This window comes from Echinops telfairi, unplaced genomic scaffold, assembly GCF_000313985.2.
Source record: "Echinops telfairi isolate 266 unplaced genomic scaffold, ASM31398v2 ScPeMD7_24;HRSCAF=84, whole genome shotgun sequence".
NCBI lineage: Eukaryota > Metazoa > Chordata > Mammalia > Afrosoricida > Tenrecidae > Echinops > Echinops telfairi.
Window position 1 is genome coordinate 6,506,508 of NW_022103921.1, and position 15,414 is coordinate 6,521,921.

Sequence of the window (15,414 nt, forward strand, 5' to 3'; positions counted from 1 at the left end):
TATTAAAAGAGACCTCGCACTTCCTGTCAGCTCCTGCTGCGCTGCGGCCAGCAGTGAGCTGCGCGGCGGCACCCACTGCTACGGTCCAGGGTCCAGAGTTACGGTTGCTTCAGGGGGGCCTTATTTTCGGGGGGATGCCTTATATTTCAGCGAGAGGTCAAACTGTAAGTAGGTCTTATTTTCGGGGGATGTCTTAATTTCGGGGGGTGCCTTATATTTCAGCGAGAGGTCAAACTGTAAATAGGCCTTATTTTCGGGGGATGTCTTAATTTCGGGGAACAGGGTCGTAGCTGAGGTCTCCTGCTTACCCTTCGATTTCTACCACTTATTGAGCGATGGGTTCTTTGGCGAGGTACCAAACCCAAACGAAACTCACTGACACAGAGTGGAATCTGACTCATCGCGACCCTACAGGACCCAGTAGAACTGCCCCTGTCGGTTTCCAAGACTGTACCTCTTCACAAGAGTAGAGAGCCTCGTCTTTCTCCCGCAGAGCTGCTGGTGGTCTCGAACTGCAGACCTGGCGGTTAGCAGTCCAGCACGGAACCACTATGCCAGCAGGACTCCTTGGAGAGGCTCCAGTGAATCACTTATCTGAACACTTCACTGTCTGGACTGTCATCCTTACGAGTGTAACCTCTTCACGTATGCATTCCTATCTAATCTTCAGCGCTTTTCTCAACACATTCGTGTACCGCAATCTGTGAGTAATTCATGTGTCACATTTGACACTTGACCTTACACGGAGGGCTGCTCGAGATCCTATTCTCTACCTTCCCTATTTTTGGTCATCCTCTGAGAAGCTTGGAATAGAGATACATTTGTGGAATGACTAAGTGGATCACTTTGATCTTGAGATAACAGTGCATAACCAGCTGGCCTGTGATACAAATCAGCACTGGGAACAGCAATTGGCAATACTCTGAGCTTGTAGTCTGGAAGGACCTGGCTCTTGGAGTTCTTGCGGCAGAACCGGAGATAAAAGGGCAGCTATCCACCATTGAAAATGGAGCAGACACTCCTGGATGGGGTCTCCCCACATCCCAGCAGACCAGATGGCAAGCGGTTCGGTTGGTGGATTTTCATGACGTGCCCACGAGGCGCGTCAGCATCTACAGCCCAGGGGAGGAGAGGGCCACCAGGGCATGTGAACAACCCCCCATCCACCTGCCAGTGGCTCCTCTCCATTTGCCAGGGCTGTGCTCTGCAGCCCAGCCTTAGTGGCATCCAGAGGTGCTGCGAGAGGAAATGAGGTGATGAGGCCCGTGGTTGGCAGCCGAGCCAGGCTGGGTGATACACATGCACCTTCCGAAGCACCTCCACAAAGTAATGGAACTACAGACGTGACCAAAAGCAATCTCAGGTTTGGAGTCATCCAGCCGCTCGCTCCCCTGTGCAGCCGGGAGAGCGGAAGGGCTGTGGCGTCATTGCTGCTCCGGGGGAACACAGGGGGTGGGTTCTGTACTCTGGATCAACCCCTGGTGCGGCCAGTGTCTCTAAACCAAGCAGAATCTGACTCTTGGGGACCCATCGCCGTGCAGGCTAGAACTGCTTCACAGAGTTTTCTTGGCTCTAAGGTTTAAGGAAGGACATTACCAGGCCTTTCCTGTGCAGCACCCCTGGGTGGGTTCCAATGATCAATTTTGAGCTTAGTGGTTAAGTGTCAAGTGCACCGTCCAGGGACCTCTGTCAGGGTCTCTGTGGGGAAAGAAGAGGCAGTCTGCAGGAGATGTGGCTCAACAAAAGGATTTACAGAAGAGTTATTTTTAAGGGGCTGACTGTATTTGAGATCGTTAATGATTATTTGGTTTCTTAAAAGCAAAGTGATTCTTAAAATACACCTGAGAATTGCCCTTGATGTCAAGGAAGGTCTTTCTGGACCTGTGGAGAAATAGCATCTCAGGAATACTGTGGTGGAGATATTTAACTTCTCATCCTATAGCTCTGGCCCCGCGTAGACAAAGGACCTGTCTTTTGTTATGTCAGTGAAGTCAGTAGAGTAGCGTCTGTTTTAAACTCAGTCTGTTCTGAGTGTTGTCTTGTTAAAAAGCCAACAGCCATGAAGAGGGATGCACACAGGGCTAAGAGAACAGGGGAGCCTCTCTCCACCAGCCAAGGAGCCCCAAGAAAGTCCTCGGCTGCCGACAGACAGGGACCCTCCTGAGGGCACTGTGCTAACTCTGACTCGCAGCTGCCAAAGCTAAATGACAACCAAGCCATCCGCTTTGTGGTATTTTGTCACCGCAGTCCTAGGTCAATAAGACAAGGATGTAAGTGATAATTGACCATAGTAAGAAGCCCCACAATTGTCTGCTTGGGTAGAGGGCAGCATGAATGAGACCCAAATTCTTTCCTTAGTAGAAACAACTATCTCAATGGCTCCCCAAAATTATCTGTCTGCCTGTCTGCCTGTCTGCCTGCCTGTCTGTCTGTCTGTCTATATTTTAGGTGACTTCACTGCTTTATGTAGGTTATATGTAATTCCTTGAGTCATCATTCTGGGGGAGCCCAGGTGGTGGAGTGGTTACGGGTTGGACTGCTAACCACAAGGTCAGCAGTTTGAAACCACCAGCTGCTCCTCAGGAGAAAGATGGGGCTTCCTACTCCCATATAGAGTTACAACAACTCACGGGGGCAGTTTTACTCCGTCATGTAGGATCACTATGAATCACCGTTGACTTGATGGGGGTGTTGGGCTTTTATTGTCGGGCAATAAAGTCTTCAATATTGAGATGTTCTTATTGTCCTTGAGTTCATGTTCTTTTGGATTACAGGCAGTTCTCGGACTGTGAATTTTTAATTAGCAACTTCCTTATAACCCATAGTTGCAGACCAACCCCTGTAAAGCCTATCATTAAAAATCTGAAGGGCATCAAATGACTTGTAATAACGAAGGGGTGCTACTTTGCTATGCGTCAAGATTGTGTGGCTTTCATTATGATTGGTGGCCCTGGGCTGTTGACCCCCATGCAAGGTCGGTGATTCAACCCACCTGCTGATCCTCCGGAGACGACCTGTTCCCATAAAGATTGATCATCTTGGGGACACCATGTTGGGCTGTCCTGTGTCAGAATCAAATCAGTGGCCGTAGATTTGGTATGTGCTGTGTTATGAAAGAAGTGTTAGCGTATCTGGAAATTTTTCTCTGATGCCTTTAGACGTGGAAAGGGACCCTACATAAGACAAGTATTCAACAGACTGATGTTACATGTGACCTGTACCCCACTGTTCTGACAGACGTATGAATTCAACTTAAGATAGGTTTAGGAAGGGACCACGTTTGTAACCCAGGGACAGCCTATACTCTTTGTTCGTTGGGCTGTTCAAAAGTTGTATAATTCCTCAAAGAACAAAAAAATCATATCATTGAAAGGTGGGTGAGTGCAGAGTAGAGACTCAAAGCCCATCGGTAGGCAACTGGACACCCCTTTACCAAAGGGCTGTGGGGAGATGAGCCAGTCAGGGTGCAGGGTAGTAACGATGAAACATATAACTTTCCTGTAGTTCTTAAATGTTTCCTCCCTCCCACTATCATGATCTCAATTCTACCTTCCAAATCTAGCTAGACCAGAGGATGTACACTGGTACAGATAGCAACTGGAAACACAGGGAATCCAGGACAAATGACCCCTTCAGAACCAGTGGTGAGAGAGGCGATGCCTGGAGGGTGGAGGGAATGTGGGGTGGAAAGGGGCAACCGATTACAAGAATCTGCGTATAGCCTCCTCCCTGGGGGATGGACAGCATAGAAGAGGGCAGGGGGAGACATCAGACAGTGTAATATATGACAAAATAATAACAATTTATGAATTACGAAGGGTTCATGAGGGAGGGGGGAGTGGGGAAGGAGGGGGAAAATGAGCAGCTGATATTAAGGGCTCAGGTGGAGGGCAAATGTTTTGAGAATGATGAGGGCAGCAAATGTACATATGTGCTTGACACAATGGATGGATGGATGGATTGTGATAAGAATTGTACGAGCCCCCAATAAAATGATGAGGGGAAAAAAAGGAGTTGTACAATTCCCCCTGGATAGGTAATGAAATGACTGAGCTGGGAAGTCAGGTCTTGAGTGTGCAATTTTATTTGACTGAGTGGAGGTGCAGGGAAAGCTGGGCACATTCAGAAGCGTCTGTGGGTGATGTGAGACCAGGCAACAGGTGCCTCCCGAGCCCTGGCAGGTCCTATCGCGGGTGTCAGTGCATTGAGTTAGAACACTGACCTGCCCAGCTTGTACCTCATGCTTTTAGCCAGGATTCGGGCCCACGCTGGTCTCACTCTGGATAGAACACCTTCTTCCATGCTTACAAGTACCATCACTGAAACCCTCGGTCCTTTCTCATCAGCGGCGCCTTAGCTCGCAGAACAGAAATACCCCAATCAAAGGCTTGAAAGAGCAGAGCTCTAGTTCCTCCCTGGTCTGGGGGCTAAGAGGCCCAATCAGGGACTTGGCCGTGTGGACTCCTTCTGTGGGTCTCTCTCCTAATTTCTGGTGTCTGCCACGGTCCTTGTCCTCCCTGCTTGTCCGCATGTGCCACCCCCCCAACCCCCCCTGGGTGTCTGCCAATGATCTGCCTGTGTCAGAACTCAGAAGTGTCTAGGGTTAGGATCCAGAGTAGACTCCACCATTCTTTGCCTGGCCTGCCCTCATTAACATAACAAAAGAAGAGTCCTGTTTCCAACAGGATCACCTGGACAGGTCGAGGGCTCTGGGCCCAATATATTTGAAAGGAGAAGGGGACTCAATTCAATCCACAATCACTGGTATGAACATTTTTAGAGAAAATTCCGTTTTCGTGTTTCTATTGGCTTTAGAAAATGTCCTTCCTTCTGTACGTTCTACGGTACGCTTAAGACCAGTTTCTATTTTCAGATTTCAGGAACATTGAGTCGGGTGTTTTCCTTATAAGAAGCCATTCTCGGAAAGTCCCTTTGCCTCTGGACCTGGGAAATACCACACTTCTTTCAACAGCTCCACCACTCGCCAGTTTCTAGGAAGGAAGAGGCTTTGTGGCATTTGCCATTTGAGGGGTTAACTTGGATATAATGTTGAAAATAATCTTATGATTGAAACAAGAACAGCCAGCATGTTCTCTGGCCAAATGTCTTGAGCTTCTGCAATGATTGATTTAATAAATTTAAGTGCTCAAGGAAAAACCAGCCAACAGATAAGACTTAGATGGATGATTTGAGGTTTGTCTTCTTCCATGGATGATTTGGGAAGAAATTGTCTTATAAAACTTGCCATGGATTTGCAAGAGACTTTAACATGGTTCCTGGCAGGGCATAACTAGCTAATATTACAAAACAAAACAAAACAACTTCCATTGGGTCAACGCACAGAGACTTTATAGAACAGAACAGAACTGCTCCCTAGGGTTTCTGAGACTGAAGGTCTTTATGGCAACAGCAAGTCTCTCTTTCTTTCTTTCTTTTTAAATTATTTTATTGGGGGCTATCCATCCATCCATCCATCATGTCAAGCATAGTTGTACATTTGTTGCCCTCCTCATTCTCAAAACATTTGCTTTCTACTTGAGCCCTTAGTATAATACCTCATTTTCCCCTCCCTCCCACCCCCTCCCTTATGAACCCTTGATAGTTTATAAATTATTATTATTTTGTCATGTCTTACACTGTCCAGCATCTCCCTTCACTCACTTTTCTGTTATCCATCCCCCAGGGAGGGGGTTATATGTAGATCCTTGTAATTGGTTCCCCCTTTGTACCCCACCTTTCTTACTCAGAGATGCGGGTGAATTTGAACTGTTGACCCTGAGTTCGGTAGCCCAATGCATTTGATGTTACAGCCGTAGAAAAGGAGCCATCTTCAATGCAGCCAGTGTCCTGGAGTGAGGCGCTTGCAAACTCAACCCCCTGCCAAATGCCCCCTCAATTTCATTCACAATGTAGCCCATACCTTAAAGTAAGCATACGATTTAATGGCGGCGTGTTCCCACCACACCAAGAAAGCACATTAATAGACTGTGTAAAGTACCTACCATCTGATTCTAACCCCTCAACTTCCTCCAGAGCAATGCTCTCATCTGCACAGTCATTTCCTCCCTGTCTTGCTCCCTTGACTTGTGAAAATGCTGTCATTTACACACTCAGGTCAGCGATGGCCCTTAATGAAGGGCCCTTCAACTGACCCGGCCTCTCCATCTTTCTCCTGCGTTGCTCAGCAGCAGCTGCGCTCGCGGACTTTGAGAACGGGGCCACAGACAAAGTGCTTCACCTCTCGGGGTGTGCATTTGTGTCGTGTGGAAGATGAGGGAGTTGTCATGAACCGTGTCTCGGGTTCCACGTTGCAGGGGGCCATGGCGATTTCTTGGTGGAATTCTCACCGGTCATGTGGAAGGCTTGGCGTTGAGTCTCAGCCGATACACCTCAATCCCAGCCACCGTCTGCCTGCCAGTGGAGACCTTGCATGTTTCTGCGACACTGAACTAGTTTCAGTGGCGCTTCTAGACCAAGAGATAGGAAGAAAGGCTTAACGATCCACCTTCAAAAAGCAACCAGGGAAAATAAATCACAGCGGCTCAACTCGCCACTGATCAGGGGATGGTGCACAATCAGGCACCTGTGGTCGGAGGGGTCTCTGTGAGCCAACGGCACTCGAGGACAGCTGGCCACCCAGCTTCTGGGTTAGTTTCTCAGGCAAGTGTATTGCCTCACACTCCGGGGAGCTAGGAGGTCAGCATTGGGCTGCTGGCTGTGTCCCCTCTTTCTGCTCTTGTTTCATGACCCTTGCCCAGCTTCTGGCGAAGGCCAGTCACTCTTGGTCTTCCTTGGCTTATACAAATCTATGCCTCTGTCTACACACGGCCGCCTTCCCTCGGTGTTTCTGTGTTTCTTCCCCTCTTTCCTAAGGATACCACTCATAGGACATTGGGAGCCACGTGATCCCAGTCTGACTTGATGTTTATTCACTTGATACTATCTTCAAAGGCCTCCTTTCTAAACAGAGCCGCATTCACGGGAGCAGGGAAAATGACTTAAGCCTATCTTTTGGGAAATTCAGTTCAGCCCACAACAGGTTCCTCTGTCTCTCAAGGGAAGGTTTGGTTGTCAGGCTTATTGCTCATTCTGTTGGCAAATCAACCTTCTCTTGGCATCTGCCTGTGTTTGGTCCCAGTAACAACAGACAGGGTCACAGCCAGCCAGGCTGCTGATGGATTCCTCTCCTTCAATTCACCTTTCTCTTCCTTCAGTTGTTTTATCATGCCATATTTCTGATTTTTAAACACCGAAGCCCTGGTCATTCTTTCATTTCATTGCAACCCCTACTTCCACATTTCTAAGAAATGTGTGGTTAGGTGGATGCCCAAGGATTTTTTTCTGGCCTACTTGACGTGACTTAAAAATACATAATTTTAAAATAATCTTTTACCTTTTCCTTCAACCGTTATTTGAATGAGTCATATATGGTTTTTTCAAAGTCTTTCTTCCTTTTTAAAATAATTAATTAATTTAAATCATTAGGGGCTCATACGACCCTTATCACAATCCATGCATGCATCAATTGTGTAAAGCACATCTGTACATTCATTGCCCTCGTCATTCTCAAAACATTTGCTCTCCACTTAACCCCTGACATCAGCTCCTCATTTATTTCCCTCCCTCCCTGCTCCCCAGCTCCCTAATGAACCCTTGATAATTTAGAAATTATTATTTTGTCATATCTTGCCCTTTCTGACGTCTTGAATTTTGTGCTAAAATATTCTCTCTCCCCTCACTCTCTCTTTGACTGTGTCTTTATCTTTGGATTCTTTTTTTTACTGAACACGCTGATCTTTTCAAATTTCTCCCTTCATGCTCCACTTGACTGTTAAAGTACTGTAGCCTTCCCTACTTACCTGTATTTCTTATCACTCTCTTAGATTCTTCAATATCTAGAACTCTTATGTCAAAGGACAGGGCCAGGTTTGAATTCAGAGAGCCCATTATCCTCCTACCTCGGCATGTTTTCACTGCGTCTTACCCTTGTGCTTTCAGAGTAGCTCACAGATTAGAGGACATGTGTCATCTGAAATGATGATCTGTGCCTGGGTCACAGTAGGTATTCATAGACTACTTGTTCAATAAATAGATTCAGTCCATAAGCCTACGAGTACCCACACCAGGAGCCCTGGTGGCATAGGGGTTACAAACTGGGCTGCTAACTATAAGGTCAGCAGTTTGAAACGGCGAGCCGCTCCATGGAAGAAAGATGGGACATTCTACCCCCATAAAGAGTTACAGTCTTAGGACCTCACAGGGGCAGTTCTACGCTTTCCATAAGGTCTCCATGAGCTGGCCTTGCCTCAATCAATGGCAGGAGTTTGGTGTTTGGGTTTAGGAGCACTCACAAACCAGAGGTATTGTAGGAACACGAGCCGGGACAGGGCTTTAGACTGGATCCCGCCACCAGGCTTCTCACAAACCAGAGGGATTAAAGACGAGGAAAACAATCAAATACAGGGCTTTAGACTGGATCCCACCACCAGGCTTTTCTAAAGCACGATGAGAGAGAACCTGCTATTAATGCATATTATTTAAAATGGGTCAAATGTATGAAGGAGAGCTAGAACCAGCTAGTCACTAAGTGTATATAGTTGTGTGATTTAACAGAAGCCTTGACTTCCTAACTCAAGAAAGCAAGTGTTTCCTGAATGAGACTGTCTAGACAGCAGGAGTCTGAAATGGTCCAGGGGGGCATCTAGTACAGATGCCTGGTGAATAATGGCTAAGTGAATGAATGTGTGGATGAAATGAGTCTCTGAAGGAAATGTGAACAAGGCATTGGACCTGGGCAGATATGTGGTAGCAAAGAAAAGACTTGAGAATTGGAGTCAGAATGGGGTACAGTCTTGGCTGCCCTGTTATCTAGCTGTGAGTTGAGCTATGCTTCCTAACTTTTCTAAGCATAAGATGACAATCTATGAAGCTCTATCATCAGCTTCAATCAGTAGTCTGCATCTCACAAGGGTCTAGTACATTTCCCAAGGGGCCTCTTCCTGAGGACTAGAGTAGTGGGGACAGGGGTACATTTGAATGGAAGGAGATTTAAAACAGCAAAGTTATGACAATATTTCAGACATAACCATACCCCCAGAGGTAATGAGTTACTGGGCCTGGGGGCTCAGGGTCAGAGTCTTTGAGGGATACCAAGGCCAACTGATCACCAAGCCTAGATCACAGAGACAATGTTCTACATCAGAGTTTCCCAACGTCGTCACTGCTACCTTCTTGGAGGAAGGATTAGAATGATCCAGGAGGCCTGCTGAAGCAGCTACCTAGATTTGATTGTGGATTACAGGCTATAGTACCAAAGTTTTTAATTGCCAGAGGGCTGCTGCATACTTATTTTTCTGTAAAGGCCAAATCAGTTTGGGAACCTATGTTCTACACCCTACTGTAATGGGGAGTGACTGAGCTCTAACAGCATTCTAAGGTCTTTCTTCAGAATAAAGTGGTGGAAATCAAACGACACATGGTAACAGTTATTCCAGTGAACTAATGGGCCCCATTCCCACAACTCTGAGACCAGAAGAAGAGCAGGAGCCCTGGTGGCATAGTGATAACAGATTTGTCTGCTAACTGCAAGGTCAGCAGTTCAAAACCACCAACTGCATGAGGAAAAGATGAGGGTTTCTACTCCTATAAAGAGTTATCATCTCAGAAAGCCATAAGGGCAGTTCTATCCTGTCCTATAGGGTCACTATGGGATAGAATGAGTTCGATAACAGTGAGGGTGTTTTTTGTTTGTTTGTTTGTTTGTTTGTTTGAAGACAGAAAGATCTAGTTTTTGAAAGTATCTACTTTTGAAGCCTCATCTAGATCATGTCTTTGACCTCTAGGGGGAGGTATCTGCCCCTTTGGGAAATGCTGATGTAAATGGTGCCTGGCTACCCTACCTGTTCCTCTGAACGGTGCTGGATAGAGGTGCTGGATAGAGTGGGAGAAAAATGTGGAACAAAGCTCAAAATCATAGATGAGACCAAGTCAAACAGAGACTGGTGGAACCCCCAAGACCTTCAGATCTAGAATTGAATCACCCCTACAGCTCAATTTTCAACCAACCAGTCAACAGGTCTAACGATACTAGTGAAGCAGGCAGACCTTAGAAGAGCCAACCACTGGTGATCCGAAGGCAGCATCTCTCCAAGGACAAAGTTCAGAAGGGTCAGGAGAGAGGAGGAATGGAAACGGAAGCACAGGGAGGATTTGGGGAGTGGTCGTGGGTTGGGGGATGCCATCTACGAGATGAGACAACGGTAGGAATTGTTAAGGGTGAACCTGATGATCTGCTCCATCAACCTTCACCCAATTCACCACAAAAAGTTTTAAAACAGCATCTTGTCACACATGTATTTTAAGAAATAAGTAATCTCCTTGCGAACACTTTTACTAAACGATAAAAAGCATAATCATGCTTAGCAAATACCCCATAGCCTACTCTCGGCTCCCTGGTCCTTTCCACAGCAGGAGGCTAGCACGTTTCAGTGGGATGTGTTTATTTTAACCTCTCTGGGATAGATTAGCTTGGATCTCACAGAATATGGATACCCCAATTTTGGTTCCTTCTCGTCCTACAACTATTGTTGTTAAGTGGTTCGATCTCATAGAAATCCTCCAGGGAATAGAACAAAACACTGCCCTGCCCTAAACCACCCTCAAAATAGTTAAGTTTGAGCCCCTTTATTTGCTGCCCTTGTGCTGTCCATCTCCCTGAGGGTCTTCCTCTTCTGTTGCCCTCTCCTTTACCACGCACCACCTCCTTTTCCTACCACGAGAGGGCAGCATTGATGCAATTTGGATAACTCCCTCCAAGAGTTTAACAGCTATCTGTTGGCTTGGCAAACAATTTTTTTTTTTAAATAAGCATTTCAGGTTCGAACCCAACTCACTTCTGTGAGTGGTTGCCGACTCATAGCGACCTTACAGGACAGGGCAGAACCACCTCTGTGAGTTTCTGAGACTGTAATTATTTGAGGGAGTAGAAACCCCAGCTTTTGAAACCACATTTGGAGGGTCTTGGTTGTCTGTTGCTGAGAAGGACGTAATTGAAACAGCAATCATCCTCTCATCACTCTAGTGGTTGGCTGGGCACAGGTGGGCGATTGCTCCGCTCCACGTGAGACTGATGGGGGTTTGCTCTCTTGGAAGCTGGATCAAGCTAGAAAGTCCCCAGCGGCCCAGACAAGTGATTGGCAAGTGGTGCTGTCCGTCAGCTGGGAATTCTAACACCCAGGTCTCCTTCACTGGTAATTTCATGCGGCGTGCATATCTCACAACATGGCAGGTCGGTCACTGGAGGGAGTGTTCCCGAAGGAAGGAGCAGAAATTGCCAGTCCCACGCTTCCCTTGTCACTTCTGCGGGTGAATGCCATCACAGGATTCAGCCCGTTCTAGGGTGGGGGGTAAGCTTGCGCCTCTTGATGTGAGAGGCAGGGTGTCTACCCCAGCAGTGGTGGGTGAGGGTCATCTTTGAAGACCAAGAGATGGAAAAGTAAGAAAAGGGCTATTTCTTATTTTGGAAAGAGAGTTATCTATCATGGTGAGTGCAAAGGTTTTTTTAATGGTTTAATGAACAGGAAAAGCTGTTAATAGGGGACTTTAAGTCATTTCTTCTGTCACCTCCTCCCTGCCCCCTGCAGATCTGTTGCCTAAAGCAATAAAAAATGGCCAGAGGATCCGTGTCTGATGAAGAGATGCTGGAGCTCAGCGAAGCCTTTGCCAAAGTTGGTGAGTAGAGCGGAGCAATTCCGCAGCTTCAGCGCAGCCTCCGGGCAATGGGAATGCAAGAAAAGCAAGAGGCAGCCAGCCATGTTGGTTAGCTGTGCTGGGGGAACTGAGAGCTGAAGACATGATCATAAAAAGAAATCACTTCTTTCCTTGTGCAATAATGGAATGTGGACCTTTACCACCTCTAGGTTTTTCCAGGGAATGACGTTTCTCTTCTACTTTTTTTTTTGTTTTCTTTTGTTTTTCTACTGTTCCATCCTGTCTCTTACTTCGTATCTCTAAAACTATGTTTTATTGTCCCTTCTCTTTTGGTAATACCCCGTGTCCCCGAAAGTAAGACATGCCCCGAAAATAAGACCTACTTACAGTTTTGCCTCTCACTGAAATATAAGGTATCCCCCTGAAAATAAGACCTCCCTGAAAATAAGGCCCCCCAAAGCTACTGTAACTCTGGACTGTAGCAGCGGGCACCGCCATGCAGCTTACTGTTGGCCGCAGCGCAGCCGGAGCAGACAGGAAATGTGAGGTCTCTTTTAATAAAACAATAAACATGTACCGTATTCTTCTTCATGAAAAAATAAGACATCCCCTGAAAATTAGACCTAGCGCATCTTTGGGAGCAAAAATTAATATAAGACACTGTCTTATTTTCAGGGAAACAGGGTAGTTTCTTCAGGTTTGGTGGCCCAAAGCTCTTTTAAAATGATCAAAGATGACTCACTTTTGTCTGGATGTTGGAGCTCATGCTAATGCTCACATCCTGACTCTCTTGTGGGGCCAAGCCACGCTGGCTGTATAATTGCCCCCGCTGTCCTGACCCCCCATCCCGGTTCTCCAGTTTGGCTCTCAGAACCCTTAGTGTGTCCTTTGCATCGCAGATACCGATGGCAATGGGTATATCAGCTGCAGTGAGTTGAATGATTTGTTCAAGGCTGCCTGCTTGCCTCTGCCTGGGTACAAAGTGCGAGAAATTACAGAAAACCTGATGGCTACCGGAGACCTGGACAGAGATGGGAGGATCAGCTTTGATGAGTTTATCAAGGTGAGTACGAAACGTGTGTTGAGTTTGAAAACAATATTCAGGAACCAAACCATTCCCCCGACTACGTCTGGTCGCCTTCCCAGTTCAGACTCTCCTTCGTGGTCTCCTGATCACAGACTGAGGGCATGTTCTGTGTCTGCAGATTGTTCGTGGGCTAAAGAGCACGGAGGTGGCCAAGACCTTTAGGAAGGCCATCAACAAGAAGGAGGGGATCTGTGCCCTCGGGGGGACCTCGGAACAGTCCAGTGTGGACACCCAGCATTCCTATTCAGGTGGGCCGCACTGAGGGGACGGAGGGGGCGGGGCGAGATGAAGAGAGAGCTGCATCGCACAGGCGTTACAGGCGCTAAACTACATACTCTAACCTGAGGAGAGTCTGCAAAGATAGCCTCAAACTCAAGTTCACTGCTGAAGACTCTTGAACACAAACCCCCTGCCATTGAGTTGATTCCGACTCACAGCAACGCCTGTGGCTGTAAATCTTCATGTCTTTATCTTTCTTTAGAGAAGTGCCGGGTAGGTTTGAACCACCCACCTCGCAGTTAGCAGTCTAGCATTTTCTCAGCAGTGCCATCAGGGTTCCTACCCGCTGTCTTGTGTGTCATGGGCTGGTTTCAGGTAGGGAAGGGAGGAGGAGTCCTAGCTCCAGATAGGGTCTAAGACCAAGTAACGTCACTGGCATTCAATAATAATAATAATCCATTAAAGACTGCCAAAATTATTTTGCAAATTTTACAGATAAAATTTCATGGGGTTTTTTCTTAATGCCTGCCGAGTAGTTAAAAAATGACCATTTTTGTATCAGGAAAGCATTTGGGAGGAGAAAAAAAATGTCCATTTGTTCAGAAGGCTGGCATCCAACCCCCTTCACGAAACATCCGATAGCCCAAAGAGTGCAATCATTTATCACTTCCCAAACTAAGCTCTTTGAGGCCTTGGTTGACCTTAAAGATGAGCTCTGTGGTTAAATGGCCTCTGTAACCGCTGAATCCAAACTAAGCCCTTGATCTTCACACACACACACACACACACACACACACACACACCTTTCCAGAGGCATTGCTAGGTAAATGCGCATCTCCAATGGTTAAGATGCTAAGATGCTGTGTAGTGCTTCCCAAACTTGTGTACACAGAGGAAAGGCTTGAAGGTGCGGCTTTTGTCTTTCAGCAAACCAGACCCCCAAGGAAACAAAGGGTGTGGCTTGGTTCATACCCTCAACTAGATGAGAGGTTAATCCCACCTTAATCCTGACCATTAGCGTAATGGAGAACTCCCTCCAAAATGGAATTATAGCCACAGGCATAGAGCCAGAATTATCATAGGTCACATAAAGAATTATGATTAGAAGGGCCATGTTAATTGACCATCCCTGGGTTCTTGTGGCCACTAACCCATTCATACTTGAAGAATTAACTTCCTGCTTCATTTAGTTACATTTTCTACAATTAAAATTTTTACAATCATGATAAACTCTGTCACCGTCATACCTGACTAATCCCTGATCGATATATTCGACCACCCTCTCTCTCCCAAACCAATCGGGAAATGAGAGGGCTATTCAGTGGAGAGTCTCCCTTGTTCCACTGATTTGAGCCACACAGCACACTTCTGGACGCTTGTAAGCTAGTACTCACTTCAGGCACTTATCACTTCCAGTTTTGGATATCCAATTTCTAAGTTGCCCATTCCTAGCAACCTACTACTCTGAGGAGAAAGCGTATCTTGGATAATCTTCATTCCAGTTGGAACGTCAGCCATCTACATCCCTCAAGTGAAGTTCAGCTCAAAGCACACATTTCAGCAGTTTGCACGGGTTCAAAGTCTCAAATACCGTTCTCTTCATTTGGTTGCGTACTGGTCAGCTCAGTTCTAGCCGTCATTCCATGCTAGGACAAATCGGTACCAGTAGCAAGCTTGGGAGTTCATACATGTCCCTCTGTACTTTATACAATCTGGCCCCCTCACATACTCGCATCCGTCCTAGCCCTCTGGGGCTGGGGCGTGCCCATTGGCTTGAAATCCAACAACTCTTTGAACTTCACACTAGTCAGCCCTTCCTCTCCTCTCTTAGCTCTTGGCCCCATGGACCAGGTCAATAGGCATCAACCGAATATCTCCAAGCTCAGCCCATCTCTTCACTGCTGCCTGTCCCCCGCTTCTACTCCACAGAGGGATCCAGGTGGTCACACTGCGAGCATATTGGTCTGCTCACTGACTCCCTTTAACTTTCAGCCCTGGAAGAGGATCTTTTCGGATGGGCATAGATTTTTCCAATCTAGGCAAACTGTTTCCTCAAAATGCAAACCTGAAGCTCCAGGTTTTGTGTGGGTCTGTCCATTATCTTTTAATTCCATTTCCCACAAATTTTCTGAAGCTCACTTAACTATCTATGTCATTTTAATTTTGTTGTTGTTGTTGTTGAGGATATACGCAGAAAAACATACACCAATGACTACATATGCATCTACAACAATTTATTTTATTTTATTTTTTTAATCATTTTATTAGGGGCTCATACAACTCTTATCACAATCCATACATACATCAATCGTGTAAAGCATATTTGTACATTCATTGCCCTCATCATTCTCAAAACATTTGCTCTCCACCTAAGCCCCTGGCATCAGCTCCTCTTTTTT

General features: G+C 46.5%; 1 protein-coding gene across 1 annotated transcript in view; it reads left to right on the forward strand.

The window, feature by feature from the left end:
- Positions 1 to 15,414, forward strand: part of LCP1 (lymphocyte cytosolic protein 1) — an 85,203-nt gene that overhangs the window by 20,137 nt on the left and 49,652 nt on the right. Inside the window, exons 2-4 of the mRNA XM_004714093.2 lie at positions 11,643 to 11,730; positions 12,609 to 12,772; positions 12,915 to 13,044. Of these exons, the coding sequence (XP_004714150.1) occupies positions 11,667 to 11,730; positions 12,609 to 12,772; positions 12,915 to 13,044 (358 nt within the window). The 5' untranslated portion in view covers positions 11,643 to 11,666. The remainder of the gene's footprint in view (positions 1 to 11,642; positions 11,731 to 12,608; positions 12,773 to 12,914; positions 13,045 to 15,414) is intronic.